This window comes from Piliocolobus tephrosceles, chromosome 14 (genome assembly GCF_002776525.5).
Source record: "Piliocolobus tephrosceles isolate RC106 chromosome 14, ASM277652v3, whole genome shotgun sequence".
In the NCBI taxonomy this organism is placed as follows: domain Eukaryota; kingdom Metazoa; phylum Chordata; class Mammalia; order Primates; family Cercopithecidae; genus Piliocolobus; species Piliocolobus tephrosceles.
The window spans coordinates 58,965,765-58,988,173 of NC_045447.1; the positions used below are offsets into that span (position 1 = coordinate 58,965,765).

The 22,409-nt window shown below is 39.0% G+C and overlaps 1 protein-coding gene across 5 annotated transcripts in view; it reads right to left on the reverse strand.

Annotated features, from left to right (window-relative positions):
- Window positions 1-1,235: 1,235 nt before the first annotated feature.
- FOCAD (focadhesin) overlaps window positions 1,236-22,409 on the reverse strand; it is a 317,972-nt gene continuing 296,798 nt past the window's right edge. For all 5 annotated transcript variants that reach the window (XM_023191713.2, XM_023191709.2, XM_023191710.2 and 2 more), the window contains 9 exons: window positions 20,636-20,764; window positions 18,719-18,834; window positions 15,510-15,770; window positions 14,736-14,825; window positions 10,773-10,950; window positions 8,796-8,893; window positions 6,867-7,118; window positions 3,914-3,989; window positions 1,236-1,633 (listed from right to left, as the gene is read on the reverse strand). In XM_023191713.2, coding sequence (XP_023047481.2) covers window positions 1,560-1,633; window positions 3,914-3,989; window positions 6,867-7,118; window positions 8,796-8,893; window positions 10,773-10,950; window positions 14,736-14,825; window positions 15,510-15,770; window positions 18,719-18,834; window positions 20,636-20,764 — 1,274 coding nt within the window. In that variant the 3' untranslated portion in view covers window positions 1,236-1,559. The remainder of the gene's footprint in view (window positions 1,634-3,913; window positions 3,990-6,866; window positions 7,119-8,795; window positions 8,894-10,772; window positions 10,951-14,735; window positions 14,826-15,509; window positions 15,771-18,718; window positions 18,835-20,635; window positions 20,765-22,409) is intronic.

Genomic DNA, 22,409 nt, shown 5'->3' on the forward strand with positions numbered 1-22,409 from the left:
TGGGAAGGAGAGGGAAGCTGGTTTCTAGAGTAAATTTTCTATCTTCTTGGCTTCCTTCAAATTCATTTTCCTCTAGCCTAACCTCTAAGGAAGTAATATATTTGGAAAACAAAACTAGTAAAGGTATTTTAAACCTAAGTGACAAGTACACTGGTGACAACATGAAGGTACAGGCCACAGGGGAATGCTAGAAGCTCCATGGTGGTTGAGCAGCACCAGGCACTGTGCTATGGCATGACAGACACAAAGGTACATTATTTCAGTGGCATAATTTTTCTTCCAATGATCCCATATATGCATCAGTACGTTTATATGATTGGCTAAACACAGAGCCCTGATACTGGCTGTGAGAAGAATAATTAGCAAACAGACCAAAATTTAAATGCTGGTTGAGTCTCAAGCCATTGAATAAAATGCAACCCTTGAGAATATTGTCAAAAACCTTCATTTACGTTAGTCCACTCTCACCCTGATTAAGACAGAGATTTGTACTTACTTAAAAAATTGATCTTTAGGGGAGATATCTGTTATTTTTTTGCCAGTCCAGCACCCCATCATCTTTCTTCTGGAGGAACCCCAGTTCAGGTGGTTTGGGCGGGTCTGCCTTGGCCCCTCTCTATCCAGAGACTTAGGAGTGGACATATGACCCAGGCCTGGACAGTTAGAATTCCCCACCTCCCTGGGCCCAGATACTTGCTCAGAGACTCACATGTGACCTACCTCCCTGGGTATAGGGATCCAGTCTGAACCAGAGTCCTCCTCTTGTTGCTTCTGCTGTATGTGGGCAGACACCTTTCTTTCCCTTTGAGGTCACTGGCAGACATCTTGCCAGCTACAAAGAATGATCCTGAGAGTAACAAAGCCTGATAGCATCACTGGATTCACTGGATGCAGCTGTGTCAGATAGGATCTACTCTTAAATTTCTTAGTTTGTGAACTAATCTTTGGCTAAAGCTATTTGGAATCGCAACTTTCACTTGCATGCAAGAGAACAAAGCATAAGGAAATTATAGACACCATTAATGAATCTGATCTAGCTAATATTCAGTGTTATGCTTATTATTTAAACGTGTATAGCAGTTCCAAGAGAGTGTTTTATCAATAAGGAAATTTGTCTAACTCATTGAGTCAATGAATATCCTCATGGAGATTCATGGAAAATAGATCATAATGCCATTGTCACCAAGTGGTGCCGGCACCTTCCCCCATGCCTTAAAACAAAAGTCACACACACAAAATTGACAAGATTATTTTACTGGAATTTAGCAGGGAGAAGATAATCTATTCAAGTCTTCACAGAGAAAATCTCCACATTGAACTCTAGCCAAATAAAGAAAATCCAAGTTCCTGTTTCAGTCTCAACTGGCCCAGGTACTAAAGCAATGCACTCCTCTCTTAGGAGGCATGTGTCAAGCTCTCAGTGATGTGGCCACCTTTTCATGACCTTTAACTCTCTGCATCATGTCTCAGCAATCCCAGGCATGAATTCTGAAAAACTTCTTCCACTTATATAGTTTTCCTCATCCAGCTGAGAATGCTGCTGGTTACTGCAAAACTGTTCACCAACCATATGCTCTGGTCCATACAGCTTTCTTCTTAAACTCTGGGAGAACTCTCAAGGACAGCAGGGTGGCTAAGGGGACAAAATATAGGTATAGCTGCATTTGAAAAGGTCATTTTGATCAAAAAAGGTGTCAGAACAGAATTTGTCTTTTTCTCACTTGGCTAATGTTCAAGGCTAGGGAGTCCCATCAAGATTTTGGCAGAATTTTAATGGCAGAAAACCATTTATAAATATTGGGGGGAAAGTTTTTTTTTATTTTTTAGTTATCCTGTAATCAGTTAATGGGAAATATTGCAGAATTAAAATGAAAGCTGACTTCTGGGATGCTGGTGATGTTTTTTTTTTTTTTTTCTTGATGAGGGTGCTGATTACATGGCTGTGTTCCCTTTGTAAAAATCTACTTACAATTTGTGCTCTTTTCTACATGAATATGGTATTTCCATTAAATATTTACTTAACGCTAAAAAAACAACAATGAATAACCTGACCCTATAATAAAGTTAGGTTCATGTACTCAATAGAGCAAGTATGACCATACTAAAGTATATCTGAACATGTATCCCCAAGTCCAAACTATTTCTGATCTGTCACAGGTCCCTCAGGGATCAATTTAAAATAGGAAGTTCTGTGTACTTCCTTTAAGTAATTTTTTATATATTTTATTTTAGAATATTAATACAAATGTATTGAGATTTTATTTGAAATATAATATGAAGGAATGTAGGTAAGCCAGAGTTACACAATTATTGTATGTGAATCTAATAAGCCTACTATATGATCAAGTGAATATGAGCTTCCTTGGCCCAAATGACTGCTTTCCTCATCCATATGAGTTGTTACCTTTGTGACCTAAGGGAGTATATCTCTGGAGCAACCAGCATTATTATGGCCATTAAAAATGAGCACAAACTCCCAGGGGCAAACAGAGTAAGCCCTAGCAGCAAGTCTCTAGGGATGGATAATGTGAAAACATGTCAGACCATAGCCCTGATTTTCAATGAAGTTCTGTGGTTTATCAGAATCATGTGGCAGCACTGTTCTAGCACACAAATGCCCTCCACCACTATGAGGAGACAGATTAGAATCAATGAATTCTTACTTGTTTGGCAACCAATAAACTATACCATAGTAATAGGTAAAATATGGATCATACTCTGACTCCAGTCTGACCAGATAAATTATTCCAGAATAGGCCAACAGGCAACTTTCTGAAGGTGAAAGTTTCAGTGTAGTATCTCACAGCATGTCAGAGACACCAGATCAGTGGCAGCCGCTGGTAGGCTCCAGACCCCCAGGTCACCAGACAAGGACAAGAACGAGCTATTGTATTCCATACTGCCAATGCCCAAATGACTTCTCAGATCTGAGTAAAATAATCTACATAAGTTTTACAGAAAGATCTTCCATGTTTGTGGATCCTACAATCATAGTTAACAAAGTCAGCAGAGAAGTACAAAAGACACAGTAATCATCTAAATGCCTGAAAGTATGAGAAGTGTCTAGTTTCCCTGGCAAGATACTGTGAAGCTCATTAAAAACACTACTTATAAAGCTAGTATAAGAACAGGTTTAAATGTTTGAAAAAGAATGTTAAAATTAAAAAGGCAGTATTTGAGCTCTATGTATTTTCAATTGTATATGATTATAAATATGTAAGACAACACACACAAAAGGGAGCAAAAACTTCTTATGGAAAATATAAAAATGGTCATTGGGCAATGGGACTCTGGATTTCTCTTTGCTGCTTTTTAGTTTTCTGAATTTTATGAATTTTAATTAAAATAATATTTAACTATTACAATAAAACATTTTAAAACAATTTAAATAAATGCTAAATTTAAAGGGACTGGCATTCTTTTTAAGTCTACTTTCTGGTTCAAAATGCCACACTAAACAGCTCCAGATTAGCCCATTCAGAAACCAATATAGGTTGAGCATCCCTAATCTAAAAATCCAAAATCCCCCAAAATCTGAAACTTCTTGAGCCTCAATATGACAACACAAGCACTTGTGTCAAAATTCCACACATAAGTACTTAACACCAAGTACCTTGATTCATGTACAAAATTACTAAAAATATTAGATAAAATTACCTTCCGGCCATGTATGTAAGGCATGTATGAAACATAAATAAACTTTGTGTTTCGACTTGGGTTCCATCCCCAAAGCATCTCCTTATATACGTTCACGTATACCCAAATCCAAAAACATCCAAAATCCAAAACACCTCTGTTCCCAAGCATTTTGGATAAGAGATACTCAACCTGCAACCACTAGAATGTCATTCTGCTCCACAGACAACAATAATGGTTTTTCCCCTATGTCGAGCATAAAACATGGAAGTAATACCTTTCAAAAGATCCCTGGACTTTGCTGAGAGGGCTTCTTTAGGGCTTTCCATGATGCTGAATAGCCAGTCAATGAACTAGGGTAAAAATGAAGAATAGTGTCAAAGAGAGAATCCTACCATTAGCAAAAGAACAGTTAGTCCTTTGGACCTACATAGATGAGGCGATTCTCCTGACTCAGCCTCCCCAGTAGCTGGGATTACAGTTCTTAGGCAATACCTTCCCCAGCTGGAGCAGATGAGACAGGAACCAAGCATAAGATATGGTAAAGTTGGACACAGCTCCCATTTAGTTAAACGACCTGGCAAAGTCAAACCTACATCCCTGCTGAATACCTTGAGAGCTGATACAGGATTTTTTTTTTTTTTTTTTTTTTGAGATTGAGTCTTGCTCTGTTGCCAGGCTGGAGTGCAGTGGCACGATCTCGGCTCACTGCAACCTCTGCCTCCTAGGTTCAAGTGATTCTCTTGCCTCAGCCTCCCAAGCAGCTGGGACTACAGGCGCACACCACCACACCCAGCTAATTTTTGTATTTTTTTCTTAGTAGAGACAGGGTTTCACCATGTTGGCCAGGATGGTCTCAATCTCTTGACCTTGTGATATGCCTGCCTTGGCCTCCCAAAGTGCTGTGATTACAGGTGTGAGCCACCACGCCCAGTTGCTGATACAGGTTTTAAGAGGGAGGTAAACATGGGCCCAGAGGGCCTCCTGTGTGCCAGGAACATTCTCTCTCATCACTCTGACAGGCCCAGAGAGATTAAAAACCTTTCTGAAGTCCACTCTCAATGTATAGCCGAGTTAAGATTTGAACCCAAGTACACTTGGCTTCAGAGCCCTATGCTCTTTCTTTGTATCATACTGCCTCCCACCTGGTTCTGTGTGCAGCTTGGTCTAGGCTCCTAGGCTGGGCAGTAAATAGAAAACACATCAGATATAAGCCCCCGTTTCTGAAATAAAATATGTTTCTGTAGATGAAAACAGTTGTGCCCAAATGGATATGAAACAGAAAGTTGAAATGCAAGAGAAATGGCATAAAATAATTCACTAGGAAGATCCAAGCATGTTAACTATGAATAAATCCTGCAAATAAGGTAGACACTCACAGTATTTATGAGTTTGATCTCTCAGGATGCAGCCAGAATTGTTTTTGAATTGGATACAGGGTCATTTTATCAATGACTGAATGCTGCCAATCTTGGTTCATTAAAAACACATATATTGGTGATAGGTAATAGGCATTTTAGTTTCACATATAGAAGCTAGGTTGAAGAAAGAGTAAAATAGGGAGAAAAAGAAAATATTCCTAATTCCCTGCTTTAATCAAAATTTTTTTTCTTTGTTGATTTTCTTTTTCTCAGTTTTGTGCTATAATATCCTACTGGTAAGCAAAAAAATCAAGCACTACAAATATATAATCATTGCAAGAGGTCTACATTGTAGTCCAAAGGGAACGTGGTATCCCAGTCCAGAAATAATTTAAGGGAAAACCACATTTAAATTTTTTTTTTTTTGAGACAGTCTCAATCTATCAGCCAGGCTGGACAGCAGTGGAGGGATCTCAACTCACTGCAACCTCTGCCTCCTGTGTTCAAGCGATTCTCCTGCCTCAGTCTCCTGAGTAGCTGGGATTACAGGCACGTACCACCACACTCATCTAATTTTTGTATTTTCAGTAGAGACAGGGTTTCACCATGTTGGCCAGGTTGGTCTCAAACTCCTGACCTCAGGTGATCTGCCTGCCTCAGCCTCCCAAACTGCTGGGGATTCCAGGTGTGAGCCACTGTGCCCAGCCAAAATTTGATTTTAAATGGGGCACAAAGCACAAAATTTGGGGCAGCAATACTAATGCTTATTAGATTTAAGAAAAATAAGAAGCATTTTAGTTGAGACACTTGGTGGAGTTGTGCATAGCTAAACTGTGGGTCTACAGTTCAGAAATGCTTTTAAAGATTAATGTTCAGATTTCAAGAATAAGCAACAAAAAGTTAGTTTTAAGCTTTCAACTTCATAAGAAGCCAGTTTTGATTAAATGAGATTCAAAAAACAATCTTCCAACCAACTGTATTAAGGACAGGTATAATGAGAAGTACAGTAAGCACAGTATTACCACATGCTTTGCAGAACAGCTAGTAGCCTGGGGAACCTCAATATTAAAAACCAAAAAATGTTTCCTTTTGGGTCATATGTTTTAACCATTCAAAGTAACACATGTTCACATACAAAGCCTCCAACATGACACAATGTCATCTTCCCCTTCACCCAACTCCTTCTCCTGCCCCACCCCTACTCCAGAAGAGGAACTAGACTGAACAGCAGACTAAACAATTTGGGTTTTCCTGAGGGCAAGGGTGACACTACTAGACCTTTACAAAGCTCTGTTTGGCATCTAGCACAGACCAGGGCACACTGGGTACCTGGAGCATATTTGTGCAAGGGAATAAGCTACGGGGAACCTTAAAGATGCTACAAGAAGATAGATGCTCCCGACCCACATTTCCTGGCAGAAAACTTCCTGACCCACCCAGGCATTGTTGATCACTCCCTCCCTTGCTCATCACTACCGTATCTTACTTATCACACCCTTTGCAATCCTGAATTTGCCTTCCTGTCTACCCTCACCTTGAGATTCTGAGCTCTGAGACATACTCACCCTTTCCTCTCCAGGATGAAGAAAACACGTGCCTTCAATAAATGAACGAAAGTATGGGCTTTTTCTCCACCTCACCCCCAGATATAAGCAAGTTGCCACCTTATTGTTGTTTTTAATCAGCAGTTGTCCCAAGCCTGGGCTAGCCTCAAACTCTGAGACTCTGCATCTGGTTGAGATTTGGGGCTGAGTAGGAAAGCCTGTGGTGTGATTCAAGATGTACTTAACTCCCCCTTAATTCTACAGTAGAAACTGCTGAAGAGACAATGGCTGCCTGCCCTGCTAAGCAGCTGGCTGCCAGCCTCACCTTCTGGGTCTGTTCCTTCCATGGCTCTTTCTGCAGCAGCAGAGCCATGCTATTGGGAAGCAGAGTGAGAACTTCCTGCAGAGTGACCCTGTGCATTGGACTCCTGCCAAGGAAGCTTGGTACTGGCCCAGCCGGGCCATTCTCCTGATGCCATGGCAACCAACTGGCACTGAGACCGAGGAGGAGAGGGGCAGCGTGGTCGGCCCATGCAACCACTGTGGTTGCAAATATCAGCAAGAAGAAGTCCAAAGCCTACGATGAAAATAGAAATGACATTAGGTCACATGTTTTAACAATTCAAAGTAACACACGTTCACATACACAGCCCCCGTCATGAGGCAATGTCATCTTCCCCTTCACCCAACCAGTCCCTCCTGCCCTACCCCCACCCAGAAGAGGAACTGAACTGAACAGTAAACTCAGTTTCCATGTTTAATGAAGAGATGTTTTGGGGCTTTAGAAGATTTTTGAGGTCCCTTTATGTGAAGGCAGAAGACCCAACAGTTTCATTATTATTGCTCTAAAATTTCAGGAGAAACATCGTTTATTCAATTCCTAATCACATCAAGATCCAAACGTTCCTGTTTTGATGTTTTCAAAGAGCTTACAGAATGAAGAAATATTTATCGCTATGTCGGCAAAACTAATTTTTAAAAATATGTATACTCTGATTCTACTTTTGAGCAAGTCTTTCTTCATTTTTTTAAGACAAGTGTTTTAAGACATGGGGTCTCACTATGTTGCCCAGAGTGGTCTTGAACTCTTGAGCACACGAAATCCTCCTGCTTCAGCCTCCCAAGTGGCTGGGACTATAGACATGTGCTGTTGTGCCCAGCTTCTTCAGGCATTTTAAAAACCTGTTCAGGATCTATCCATTCAGATTTCAGACTAATCTAGACAATTATAGAAATGGTGATTACAAAAGCCACCTCTGAGTAGTTGGATTACTGTGATTTAAACTACACTTCTTTCTGCTTATCTGTATTTTCTCAGTGTTTTAAGGTTTTTGTAAGAAAACAGAGAAAGTTAATAAAAATTGAGGAAATCAGAAGAGGACAGATCATGCAAGTTCAAAAAAAAGTTTAAAAAGTACTTCCTAATCTCTTAAAATTCCTAAACTCACAAATTAAAATTCAACAAGACATACAACTCTTCAGAAAAACTGGGCAGAATTTCAAAAAACAGCCCAGATTATGCAAATTTGACTCACATAGTAAACAGAATACTCACGAAGCATGCCTACAGAAAAAAAATTCTACTATTACAAAATGCACAGCTGCCAGCTAAGTCAACACAATGAAGGAAAGCAGGAAAGAGCTGTCTTCATTTTATTTACTAATCCTTTATTTTTAAACTCACCCAAACCTAATACTAGTGGTTCTCACTTTTTTTGAGTCATAGGTAATTTTGCAGGTGTGATAAAAACTCCCCTCCATATGTGCACACATAAGATTATCTGCACACACTCCAGGAACCTATTCAAAGCAGGCATTTTTAGCCATATGCTGGGCCAGTGTGGAGGCCAGAGCCCTATATTCGCACATCCTTTATGGGATCAATCCCAGCTACATAGGAGCTTGGGTTCTCTCTCCCCCAAGTGTCGTTTGTGTTCTGCCTGTCAAGAAACGTATTTTGTTGAAAATATTTCTCAAAGGGCAGCCCTGGGTGTCTCCAAGAGCTTGGCAAGAATACTGATTTCCTTGTGGCATCAGAGAATCATTAAATGTGTCTAAAATAAAAGCAAAGAGGGAAAGAAAAGCTGCAAACAGCAACGTGTTCCTCTTTTGGAAGCGTATATTTTAGGTTGGTGCAAAAGTAATTGCGGTTTTTGCCATTAAAAGTAATGGCAAAAACCGCAAATACTTTTGCCCTAACCTAATATAAATTCTATATTTTAAGGAAGCTATAAACTACTCCTCTAGATTTTACCTCGTCAAGAGCCATATTCTGAAAGGATGTTGACTGGTAAGCAACATTTCTAATATAACCCATCAGTTCCAAGAGCCACTCCATTCTCTTCAAAACGCCTGAAATGAAAAGGGTATTTTCTTACTAGACCATGGTTTTCCTTTGAAATGTAAAACAGATCAGTAACAACCATCATAACTAAAGCAGAACACCTGGTGAGGACTCCATTAACCAGTTTCATGTTCCCTTGCAATACTTGAGACTTGTGACTGCCTGTGAGAGAGTTCTTTGACATTATTCACATCAGATAACGGTATTTTGGTCTTTGATTTTTCAAAAGCCAATTTATTCTTTAAATCTCCCTGACCACTAGTGATAAAATGCATTTGTTGGAGTTTCTCTCTCAACATTAAATACACTAGGAGAAATCTGGCATGCCAACTAACTAGCAATGTTGAATTGTTGATGATTAGTTGTTTTTACAGTTCTCCTTTGCATAAGTGTTCCCAATTTATGCCATATCACAGAGGAAGCCTAACCCAAAGACACATAAAGAAAAGCAAAATACAGCCATTATATTTTCATTAGCAGAAATATTGACTATTTTCCCTTTTCATTTTTTTTCCCCCAAAAACAGGATTCCTAGCACAGTAAAGACTACTAAGGACGGGTTTCAAAAACAGGAACTACATTTGAGAGCCGGCTGGTTCTGGTTAGAACCAAAGGCAACATCAAACTTATTTCAGTTTATTGCATGTAACTTCATGCTTCATTTGAAACCCCTACGAGATTTCTTCCTGATACATACACTTTTGGCTTAGAGTAAAAAAGTCCAGTTTCTCATCATAGGTTCATTTTTCAGTGGAAAGGCACTTATGCAGACATAAAAACTGTTTCAGACTGCCACAGAGGATGATGCATCAAAATTTCTCTGTTTTTTTTTTTTTTTTTTTCAAGATGGAGTCTCGCTCTGTCACCCAGGCTGGAGTGCAGTGGTGGCATCTTGACTCACTGCCACCTCTGCCTCCTGGGTTCAAGCAATTCTCCTGCCTCAGCCTCCTGAGTAGCTAGGACTACATGCGCACGCCACCACACCCGGATAATTTTTGTTGTTTTAGTAGAGACAGGGTTTTACCATGTGGGCCAGGCTAGTCTTAAACTCCTGACCTCAGGTGATCCGCCTGCCTTGGCCTCCTGAAGTGCTGATATTACAGGCGATACAGTCTTGCAGAGTATTACAATCATGCTTGTCAGTTTTTCTTCAAAATCATAACAATACAAGAGATGGATGGGGAAAACCAGGCACATAAGCATAAGCAATTTGTCCAGAGTCACACAAGCGTCCCAGCCACATCTACCCCTCAGGAGCCTGGTGCCATTCAGAACTTGAATGTAGTCTCCAGAAATTGTAAGCATATGACCAACAAGCTGGATAGAGCAATCGGGGAGCTCTCTTATTCAGTAATTGTTAAAGCATAACGTTGAAAATGGCCTAAAAATTGCATCATGTGATTCATTAGCAGAGTTTCAAGCTTGCTACTGTGGGTAGGGTGGCAGGATTTGATTATTCTTACCCCAGAGAAGTTCTTCTGTAAAATAACTAGCTAACTTTTTTTGTTTGTTTTCTCTTGTTTGGTAAATGACTACCCAAAAGCCATTTTCATGAAACCATCAGGCAGAATCAATTGACATCTTGTGTGTTTGGGAAACTGAAGTTAAACAGGCAGAAGCAGCTAACTTGTTTGTATCTTTGAGGGTCTACAGAGCCAAATACAATACAAAACCCCTCGAAAGAATCCATCCTTATTTCTAAAAAGTGGATGTTGTGAGCTGTAACTGCTCATTTCTATCCAAGTAACTCCTCATTTGGCACCAGAAGGCCTAACCTGTGTCAATAAGCGCTAAACTAATTTTTAAGTTGAGAACACAAGTGCAACTTAAAAGCAACAGCAGGCAGATCTATTCCTGTTTCTGATATTCACCCCAGGGTGTCCTCACCCGTGTTGGCATGGCTCACAATCCGTGCCTGGTATAAGCTGTGCAGAATCATCCAGGCCAGCACCTCTTTCTCACGGTGCTGCACAGCAACACTCAGCATATCAGTCAGGTCCATCAGGGGGAATCGTCCTTGAGAGACTAAGTACAGTTTGACAAAGGCAGCCTTTTCTATGTTGCTCTGTAAAAAAAAAAAAAAAAAAAAAAAAAAAAAATTGTTTAGTTACTATTAACTGAAGTAGCTACAGAATTTCATGGCAAGGGCAAAACAGAAAAGGTGAGTTGGATGTTATTATTCTGTTCATTTCCTGCAGCACATGACCCATCTGCCTGTGTGCTAAATTAACATGAACATACAATAGAGGGTTGTAATGCCATCTCCTGGCTCCTTCATTAAAACCATAAATCTGTTCAGGAGTTAGTCCATGATGATATTTAGTAAATATACACAAATAATAATAAAATGATGACTAAAAAATACAGTACTTACTGTGTGCCACACATCACTCCAAGCATTTAACATGTGTTAATTCAGTGGTTTTCAAAGTATGGTACACAGAACTTCCGTGGAACCCCAAGGTGTGTAAGAGGTTCCGTGAGGTCAAAACTATTTTTATGTTAGCACCAAAGTGTACTAGTATTCATTGTATATGGTACTGACATTTTTTTTTCACAAGCCAATTTCACTTAAAATATCCTTGTAAACAAAAAAAAAATTATTAGTTCCATTAAACATTGGCCCTTCAGTAAATATTTTTAAAAATATTCTGTGGGACAAACTGAGAAATACTCATAAGGGAATTGTGCTGCATACCCAAGTATGATGGTGGTCTCAAGCCAAGGAAGAACACTTGTAAGATTAGGCTGTGAAATAGCCACTCTTTTCACAGAACACCATTTACTTGAAAGAATAATTGATGGAAAAACTATGGTTACTCAACCTGGGTATTTGACAGATTATTTTCTTGAAACTGAAGGAAGTGAACCTGTCACTTCAAGAAAAATACCTGATAGTATCTGAACTTTCAAGAGAAAATTAGATTTTTAGAAAATTTGTTTCTGCTTCTATGAGCCTGGCAGCTTCCCAATATGTAAAAAGCTTTTCTGATGAGACTGGTAGTGATATTAACAGTATGATTATTTTATATTGTCAACATTTGGAAGATCTTCAAAGCTCGGTGATTCAATATTTTCCAAATGACTAATGTATGCTATTACAAAACCCTGCATGGGTAAAAGACCCAAAGTACAAAACAGACCAGTGGAATTTAATGTAACAAAGTATATGAGTTTCAATGATATGGGTTTCAGAGTCTACATTGCAACTAACCTTTAAGGAACTACAAGTTGCTGGCCGGGCAAGGTGGCTCAGACCTGTAATCATAGTGCTTTGGGAGGCCGAAGCGGGAGGATCACCTTGAGGTCAGGAAGTCGAGACCAGTCTGGCCAACATGGTAAAATCCCGTTTCTACTAAAAATATAAAAATTAGCCAGGCATGGTGGTGGATGCCTGTAATCCCAGCTGCTCTGGAGGCTGAGGCAGGAAACTCACTTGAACCTGGAAGATGAAGGTTGCAGTGAGTTGAGATCACGCCACCGCGTTCCAGCCTGGGCGATAAAGTGAGACTCGGTCTAAAAAAAATTTTAACAAAAAGGAACTACAAGTTGTTGAATTTTTTGGTGAAATGTAAAAGAAGGATATCTGTTAATTATGTGAAAAGACTATTAGCACACATTTCCCCTTTCCTCCTGCATATCTGTATGAGGCTGGAATTTCTTCACATACTTCACCAAAACAACCTCACAACAGATGGAATGAAGAAGCTGCCATGAGAATCCAGCTGTCTTCTATTAAGCCAGACATTAAGGAGATTTGCAAAAATGTAAAACAATGCCACTTTTCTCACTAAATTTTTAAGCTTTAAATGTTTTTATTAATCATGTTAATATATTATGGGTTTCTTATTATTGCTTTTAAGTAAATATTTAGAAGTTTTCCTAGTCTTTAATTTCTAATAAGGTAAATATCAACAGATATGACCCTTATAATTAAAAGCTCTTTGGAATCCTCAATAATTTTTAAGAAGCTAAAGTGTTCCTGAGACTAAAACATTTGAGAACTGCTGTATTTACGAATTCTCATACCAATTCTCTGCAGTAGATCACTATTATCATCCCCCTTTACAGATGGGCAAACTGAAGCACAGTGGTTAAGCAACTTGCTTAAATTAAGGTCACATGGCTACAGGTGGCAGAGTAAGAAACAGAACTGGGGGAGTCTGTGTTCTCTACCACTATCTTATTCTTACCTCTATTCTTTTCAGAAACAAACTCTGACCTTGCTGAAGCAGACTACCTCTTTAGGGGACATCAGAACACTACTTAGTATGTTCCAGTGACAATGTTCTGAATGGTATTTTAGGTAGAAACTCAAGCGAGTAACAGCAACCTTCAGCTCTAGGTACTAAGAAGTAAATGACATACTTTATTTCCAATTACATTACATGCATGTAATAATAGGATATAATTCGTTACATATACGTAGTAATTATGATAATAAATACTGAGTCCTTATCTTGAGCCAAGCAGTACTCCAAATACTCAACATGGACTAACTCACTGAACTCTCAAAACAGATCTAAGTCGTAGGTGTTATTATCTGCCTTTTATAGATAAGGGAACTGAGGCACAGAGCTTATGAAGCTTAACCAAGATCGCATTGCTAGTAAATTGCAGAACTGGATTTCAAACTGTAGCAATGAGGCGCCACAGTCCGTCCTCTTAACTATTTCCTTATGTTGCTTCTCCTTGCTTAAAACAAACTTCCAAAATGTTGATATTCCAAATATTGTTTTTTTTTTTTTTTTTTTTTTTAGACGGAGTTTCACTCTGTCTCCAGGCTGGAGTGCAGTGGTGGGATTTCGATTCACTGTAACCTCCACCTCCCAGGTTCAAACGATTCTCCTGCCTCAACCTCCCCAGTAGCTGGGACTACAAGTGTGCGCCACTATGCCCAGCTAATTTTTGTACCTTTAGTAGAGACGGTGTTTCAGCATGTTGGCCAGAATGGTCCCACCCACCTCAGCCTCCCAAAGTGCTGGGATTACAGACATGAGCCACCGCACCCGGCCCCAAATATTCTTTAACAGTGGTTTTCAAACCTTAGTTTACACCAGAATCACCTGGAGAGACAATTAAAACATAGACTCCTGGGCTCCATCTTCAGAGTTTCTGATTCAGTAGGTCTAGCTGGGGGCTCAAGAACTCACATTTCTAATAATTTCCAAGGCGATGCTGATGCTACTGATGCAAAGACCACATTCTGAGAACCACTGCAATATGATGTAGATATTCAAGGATATGATTGAATAGGCAAACCTGCCATAAAGTAAAGTAAATGACATGAAGTCCACCAGCTATAAGGGAGCTCACAGTTCTCTAGACCATTGGTATTAGCTGGTATGCAAAACTGCCATTCAAATGCAAGTGTGCCATTTGGGATGTACTTGTACTAAGAAATGATTCATTATTGATCTGCAACTCAAATTTAACAAAGTATCTTGTATTTTGTTTGCTAAATCTGGCAACTTTACTGATATGCTACTTTTTGCTCATTCATCATTTGACTTGGGCATGGGTGTGGGAGATAAATTATCCTGTGTCAGGGCTAATAGTGCTTGCTTTTCAATCAACCACCTACTTCATGCCAAAGGATAGGATCAGGTGAAGGACAAAGTGGGAGAAATTGGGTTAAAAAGTTATTTATCCATACAACATTTGTTAAGCACCAACCATATCAGTAGGCTGAACAAGAGGTTCAACAATATAAATGAAATAGTTTCCTAAAATTAACCAATAACAAAAATGAAACACAACTTGCTTTGGCCAAAAGGACACTGAAATCAATTCTTCAATTGTAATTTCTGCCTCAGTAATGAAAAAAGGTATAGAAAGATATGTTATTACCTTAGTAACCTGGGCGATCCGATTGGCATCATCATCTGTCATTTCTAAGAGGCATTTTGCTATGCTGATATACAGCTCTAGATCCTTTCTCTGATAAAGAAAAATCCCAAACATGTCAACAAACAGTGTAAAATAACGGGTCAAAATGTTCTGACAAATTATTAGATTTTCTTATCCCCATGAACAGCAGCTGATGAGATTTTAATTTTAACCAAACCAAATCATTTAGCCAATTTTTGTCATTTTGAAGACATCTTTCCTGTTACTTTGTGGGGTTTTTTTTTTGTGTGTGTGTTTTTTCTTTTTGGCTATACCTTTTTCTCCTTATCAAAATCCCTTTATCCCAAATAAATTTCTAACTTCTTTGTAAAATTACAATTCAGAGGTCTTTTGGGGGACGGGAAGGGCTGATGCTAAATCGTTTTATATAAACAGTATATGGGAAACGATGCCCAAGGATTCTCCAGGTGTAAAGTGTAAGGACTTCTGAGCTTTCTGGTCTTCTACAAGAGGCATTTGATAAAAAGACCTAATAGCAAATTTCCTGGTGCAGCACTAGTTAAACTGCTTCTAAGCTTGCTCAAAACTTTGGTTCTAAAAATTCAACCTCAATTTAGATCTTGGAAACAAACACACTCCTAGCAAAGAATGTGGTTATTTCTTGCTAGCCTTCCCACCCACATTCTTAAAACATACACCTCCCCACTTTGCCAAAAAGTCTTTAAAATATCCCAAACACAAATTGTCAGGAATGTAAATATTTTTGTTCCTCACCCGAATCTTATTTGGCAGGAGGTCAAAAATTTTCCCAGTAGCTTCAGAGAGCAGACTCCAGAGGTGGTGGGCAGGGCTGGGCAGTTTCATGGCCTGGCTCAGACCCTGTAAGGCGCTTGGGCATAGCTCAGGATTTCCAAGTGGGGAACCTACTTTAAAAACTGCCACCATTAAATTTTCAACAAAACCCAGGATCTGTTCATCAGAGATGTGTTTTATCCACAGAGGTGCAGATATCAGGAGATATCTTTTGGTATTCAGCTGGAAGTAAAACAGAAGAGGTTGAATGTAAATAGGCAAGTCTGGGTTTGAAATGTTCAAAACCTGTAGGTCATCACTGTGTTTGAGGGTAGACTGAGAGATAAAAGGTTCAGGTTACTTCCTCCCCTCTTCATTTTCCCACAGCTTCATGGTCCAATGGGCCACCAATGCATGTAATTTTGGCTGCTGCAGTTACTTCTGATCCAGGGTGAATCATGTGTTTATATGGATCTGCCAACCCATCTGTGAACTACTCAGCTTAAACCTTGGATGTTTTCAGGGATGGGAATAAAATGCTACTTCTGAAAGTACATGACAGTTACTTTTCAGTTTTAAAAGGTCACATTCTCTGGCAAAAAATGCTCTAGAAGATGAAAGGCTCATCTGCTGAAAATCAACTAAACAGAGCATCTGATACTATTAATTTCTTCTTCTGAGAAAAATAAGGAGGTAATAAGGAGAAGTGACATGCCGGGACCATTTATGACCAAAGTAAAACCACCAGCTGAGCATGTAGAACTGCTCAGGCACCTTAGAGTTCACGAGAGCCAAGAAAGGGCATGTTAGTAACAGCTCTGTTATGTGACAGACTTTAACCAAGTGGGCTTCGAAAATTCTTAGGAATATAAGCATGCTACTAAAGGGGCAGCAAGTCTAAAATAAGTGATCTAAAAATAAAATCTGGCAAAATAAGCGACCTAAAAAGTAAAATCTGGCAAAAATTTTTTGTGTGTGCTATTTTTTTTTTCAAGATAACACACAAAAGTAGGGGAGAGACAGAGAAACAATGTTTTCTGCAAATTTCTAAAAAGATCGGTGTAGTTGCATGAGTTTTCTCAAGACCTCATTTTAAACAATATGCCATCTCAGATCATTTTATATTTAAGAAAATGAATTCACAAACTTAATTGTTAATTAACCAAGATAACAATAAAGGTAAATAATCAAAGACAAATGCACAGAGTAGCACAGATCTAAAAGATAAAGGGTAAGTAAAATTTAGGAAAAGTTTGGAGGCCAACCCAACAGGCCGGAAATGGGTCTGATTCAAAACGAAGAAGGAGTGAATAGAACAGGGCTTTGAAGTCAGATAGACACAGCTCTCTCATTTATTAGCCAAGCAAACTTTGCTTTGACCTCCATTTGCCTCAGTTCATAAGTCTGTTAAAATGGAAATAATAAAATATATCTCTCAGACATGAAACAAGACAGACATACAAAAATTCATATCATATATAATTCCATTCTAAAGCATTTCTAAAATTGATATGAAATGTATATATAATTTATATAAAATTATAAGAATAAAGGTTGTTTTAGAAAGGCAATGCTACAGATAGAAAGCAGATTGGTGGTGGCTTGGGTCTGAAGCTGGGAGTGGGGATTGACTACAAACAAGCACGATGGAACTTGTCAGGTGATGGAAATATTCTTGGTGATGATTGAAAAACCTATAAAGGTACTCAAATTCATCACATTTAATGCTTTAAAACAGCCATATTTTAGGCTATATAAATTATAACTCAACAAAGCTATTTTAAAATTATTCTATCAGGCTGTAGAGAAATTAGGTCTGATTTCTGTACTCACTGAGTGCTTGCAGGTACCAGGTACACCGCAAGGGCTCAGTAAGTGGCAGGCAGCTGGGAGCCACTTGGAGCAGACAGGTGGAGTGAAGTTAATACCTGACAGAAAGATGCAGACCTTGATAGCATCCATCTTCAATTAAAGACAGTGAGGAGGAGTAGGAAAGGTTTAAAAAAACAAAAACAGGCCTAGCATGGTGGCTCACACCCGTAATCCCAGCACTTTGGGAGGCTGAGGTGGGCAGATCACTTGAGGTCAGGAGTTTGAGACCAGACTTGCCAAATTGTTGAAACCCCATCTCTACTAAAAATACAAAAATTAGATGGGCGTGGTGGCACACACCTATAGTGTCAGCTACTTGGGAGGCTGAGATAGGAGGCAGAGGCTGCAGTGAGCAGAGATTGTGCCCCTGCACTCCAGCCTGGGCCATGGAGCAAGAAACTGTCTCAAAAACAACAATAATAACAACAACAAAAACAGAAACAGTGCTGAACAGGGACAAAGGCCAAGAGACTGAGGAAATGATAAGAGGGCTTTGCACTATTCTCAAACAATTAAAGCCTCCTAGGACAGAAGAATAGGCCAGATTATGGAGACAATTAAAAGATGACAGCATTTAACTTATATCAACTGGTAAACCTCTAAAGAATCATGGAATATGCTTTTCTGTTCTAGTTTGAAACCTAATCAAAATTATACACCTTTACTAACTTCACATCTTAAAATCTCTTGCCCTATTCTTCCTATCTGTCCTTGGCCTATATTGGAAAGGTGCTAGCCCCTCTATCACAAACACCAGACTGGGTCATTTCTTTCTCAACGCTTTGCTCAAGCTAAACAGCCTAGTAGAGATCTTTTATTCTCTCCACCTACACCCTCCCACCTACATCCCCTGGTCCCCTTGATGTGATACCTAACCGAATCATGGTTCAGTTAGTTTAATTGCTGCCTCCTCTGGGAAAAGGGAAGGATAATACATGGATGAGTCGAGTACATATGGATTTTCTTTCTCTTAATATGTACTGAAATAATTACATATACTATATAATCAAATAAACATAAGTACAAATAATTCCACAACTTTCTAGCTGTATGATCTTGAGAAGGAACTTTAATACCTCTGATCATCATTTTCCACTTTTTGTAATAAATGGTAGCTAAAGCATGAATAGTAATGGCTATGGCAGTGTTCTGAACTATATAATTTCCCAGTATGTAGGCCAGCTACTATCAAACCCTCAATTTTTGTTAAGATCTCATCTGTCTCCTCTTGACTTTGAGAACACACACCCAAATGAATGTTAATCTCCTCCTAAAGAACGATATCCTCCTGTTGGCTAACACCCTTAGTTACTACATACACTCAGACTGTGGATCAGTGGTGGCGTCACCCACAAGCCCAATAGTGCAGCTGCATTCTGGGATGACTGTGCCTGGGTCACCATAATTTCAAGGCACAGTTGCTGAATCTCTTCACCTGAAAGGCAAGAAAGGAAAAGAATCTGAATAGATAGTTACTTTCCTGACTCATTTTCAGGCTTTAATATCTCAAATTAAAGCATCTGCTTATGTGACTTCTGCAGGTTAACAGAACTTCAGTAAACCAGAAGAGATATTTCAAGAGACTTGTTAATTATGAGGCAAAATAACGTGTCCAAAGGCATCACAGTCCCAAGTCTTGGAACTAGCAAGAGCCTTGAACTAGACAGGGGAATTTCTCTTATGATATCCAGAGGAACCTACACACTCAAACACTATCTAAAATATGAGAATATTCTAGCTAGCAATATCTTGATCTCTGTTTTTCCCTTCTCGCCATCTCATATGCAGACCATGAAGAAATATATCAAGGTGAGGAATGGCTTAAAGATATAGTCACATTCTCTAGTCATCGAGCCTTTCTAGTAGTAAGATTCCAATCAGCACCTTATTTTCCTTCCTTTTTCTAAGGACTTAACTGAAACACAAACATTTCAATATAGCACACAAAAGAAGGAGAGGGACAGAGGAACATATTTTTCAAATGAAAGTTCTGGAAACCCAGTATGGTGACATTATATCTTACATAGAGATTAGGTTTATATGAAAGCATTTAAGTGAAAAATTGTATATAGTCAAAATTATCTTTATCTCTGAAACTGCACATAAATTACGGTATACAAGTTGTTTTATATATCATGTTTTGCATATCATATGCACTCTACTATAAAGGATAGAGCACTCATGGCAGGCACACACACAAACACATATAATTTTACAATACTGCTTAAATTGCTCTTCATTCCCCCCTTCTTATTTTATTTTTATTTTTCAAGTTAAGGTGGGGAAAAAGTACATTAAATTATATTTGTATGTGTAACTCTATTCTGTATAAAATAGGTTGCTGTGGATGAACTCAAGGTGTTGAGGTGTGCACTCTGTTTGCTTCTCACCACAAAATAACTGTAGTAAGCAGAATAATGGTACCCAATAATGTCCACATCCTGATACCTGGAACTTGTGAATACACTACCTCATATGGCAAAGAAACTTTGCAGATGTGATTAAGGTTAAGTATCTTGAGATGGAGAGATTATCCTGGATTATTTAAGTGAGCCTATTAATCACATGAGTCCTTAAAGGAGGAAAATCTTTCCTGGCTACAGAGAACCAGAAAGACGATGGTGTGAGAAGACCTTAGCCTTCCATTGCTTGCCTTGAAAATGGGGAAAGGGGGCCACAAGTCAAAAATGTGGGCCGTTTCTAGAGGCTAGAAAAGAGAATGAATCCTCCCCTAGAACCTCTAGAAAGAAATTCTAATCTGCTGATACCTCGATCTTAGTCTGGTGAGAAACATGTTGGACTTCTGGCCTATGGACTTGTAAAGATAATAAATTTGTATTGTTTCAAGCCACTGTGGTAATGTGTTACAGCAGCAACAGAAAATTAATACAGCATCCCACATGGTACTTCTCGAAACCTATGGCTCTAGAAATGTAGTTTGATAACCACAAGGCCAAGCTTAATGGAACCTGTACCACATTCCCAGTGGTGTGCAAACCTCACTCAAGCATTGTTTTTCGCAGGTGTATCTGGCCTGTGTCTTTAGACCTCTTCTCCCTCACCCTCAGGGGCTCAATGACTAAGTGAAAGTAACCCAACCATCCCATCCAACATGACAAACCTCAAGATCTGAAAAGTCTATCCAGTCACTACACATTGTGACACAGAATCTGTTTTTCCATTCAGGTCAAACACTAAAATCAAAGTCTGAAGACGTAAAAACACATGATATTTACCAAAATTTAGCCTCATAAGTGGAGAGAGAAGTGCAGCCCAGTTCACAGGAGGATATTGGTAGCTTTCTCCAACAGTTGCTATGGGTTTCATCACTAATTTAAGAAGGGAAGGAGGAACAGATTCAGGACCTATAACAGAAAGGGAAAAATAACAGTAAAACACCTGCATACCACCATGGAAGTGGAAAATGCCAACAATTCCTTCCTTCCTTCTAGCATCAAAGGATCTGATATCACATCTTCAATTGTGATCAACCCTTCAATTCTGTGCTCTTAATTTCAACTCCATTTGCCAGAAAACCTTGCTACCTCTGTTCTTCTCTTTTTAAAAAATTTTCTGAATTTTTCATTGATATATAATAACTGTATATATTTATGGGGTATAGAGTGATATTTTCATACATATGTGCAATGAACAAATCAGGATAAATAGCATATCCATCATCTCCAATATTTATCATTTCTTTATGTTGAAACATTCAACATCCTCTTTTCCAGCTATTTAGAAATAACAATTATTGTTAACTATAGTCACCCTACAGTACTTTAGAACGCCAGAACTTATTCCCCGTATATGAACTTATTCCTCATTTTGTTTCCTTTAACCAATCTCTCATTATTGCCCCATCCTCCTTCTCTTCCTAACCTCTATTAACCACTATTCTATACTCTCTACCTCTATATAAGATCAACTTTCTTTGGCATCGCGTATGAGATCAACTTTTTTAGCTTCCACATATGTGATATTTATCTTTTTGTGGCTGGTTTGTTTCACTTAACATGAGTTCTCCAGGTGGCCATAAATGACACGATTTCATTCTTCTACTTGTCTACAGTCTTTCCTTTTTGACTGGATAAAAATTTTCCACATTGCTACTTAGCTGTCCTCTGTACACTCTTGTCTTTTTATCTAGTTCTCAAAATTAAGTAACTTCTTTTATATTATTACCTCATTGCTCACTTACACCTCAATCTACTTCCAGCAGAGATAATAAGAATTGCTGACTCAGGTACATTCCCTTCTGTGGACTATGGATTACCTAGTCTATGTAGTCCTAGACTGCATTCTGTAACATGGGAGTCTCTAGTTTTTCTGCTTCCCAACCTGTGCCATGGTGACTGTTCTAGAAGTGAGCATCTAAGGCCTGTGTAACAGCTAGTCCATCAGTTAATCAGCTGCCTATGACATAATACCATTACTTTAATATCGCATTCCTTTTTAAGGGAGTGTGTATAGGGTAATTAGAAATTGAAAAACAGATAGTGGAGCATTTGTGAGTGGAAACATATAGTGCAATTAGGAATGGAATAACCATTAAGGGCCATGTAAACGTGAAGCTATGAGGAGGTCAGAAATAGCATAACACATTAAAATGTAGAAGACCAAGGAGGAGCAAAAGCAGCAGGATCAACGTCAGCAGCAGAAAGGAAATTAGCATCAGCAGAAAGAGAAGCAGAATCAACAGAAGGAAAAGCAGAGTTAGGAAAAGGAAAAGCACAGGCAGGATCAGCAAAAAAGCACCTGAATCAGAAGACAATGAAAAGGGGGGAATCAGAGTGGAAGTAGAGTCAACAAAAGGAAAAACAGCTTCAGAAAGGAGAAGCATAGGAAGAAGGAGAAGCAGAGGCAAAATCATCAGAAAAAGTAGCAGAATCAGTAGATGCTGAAAGACGGGAGAAGCAGATGTGGAGCCAGAGTTAGCAAAAGGAAAAACTGCAGCAGAAAAGAGAAGCACAGGAAAAAGGAGAAGCAGAGGCCAAATTAGCAGATGCT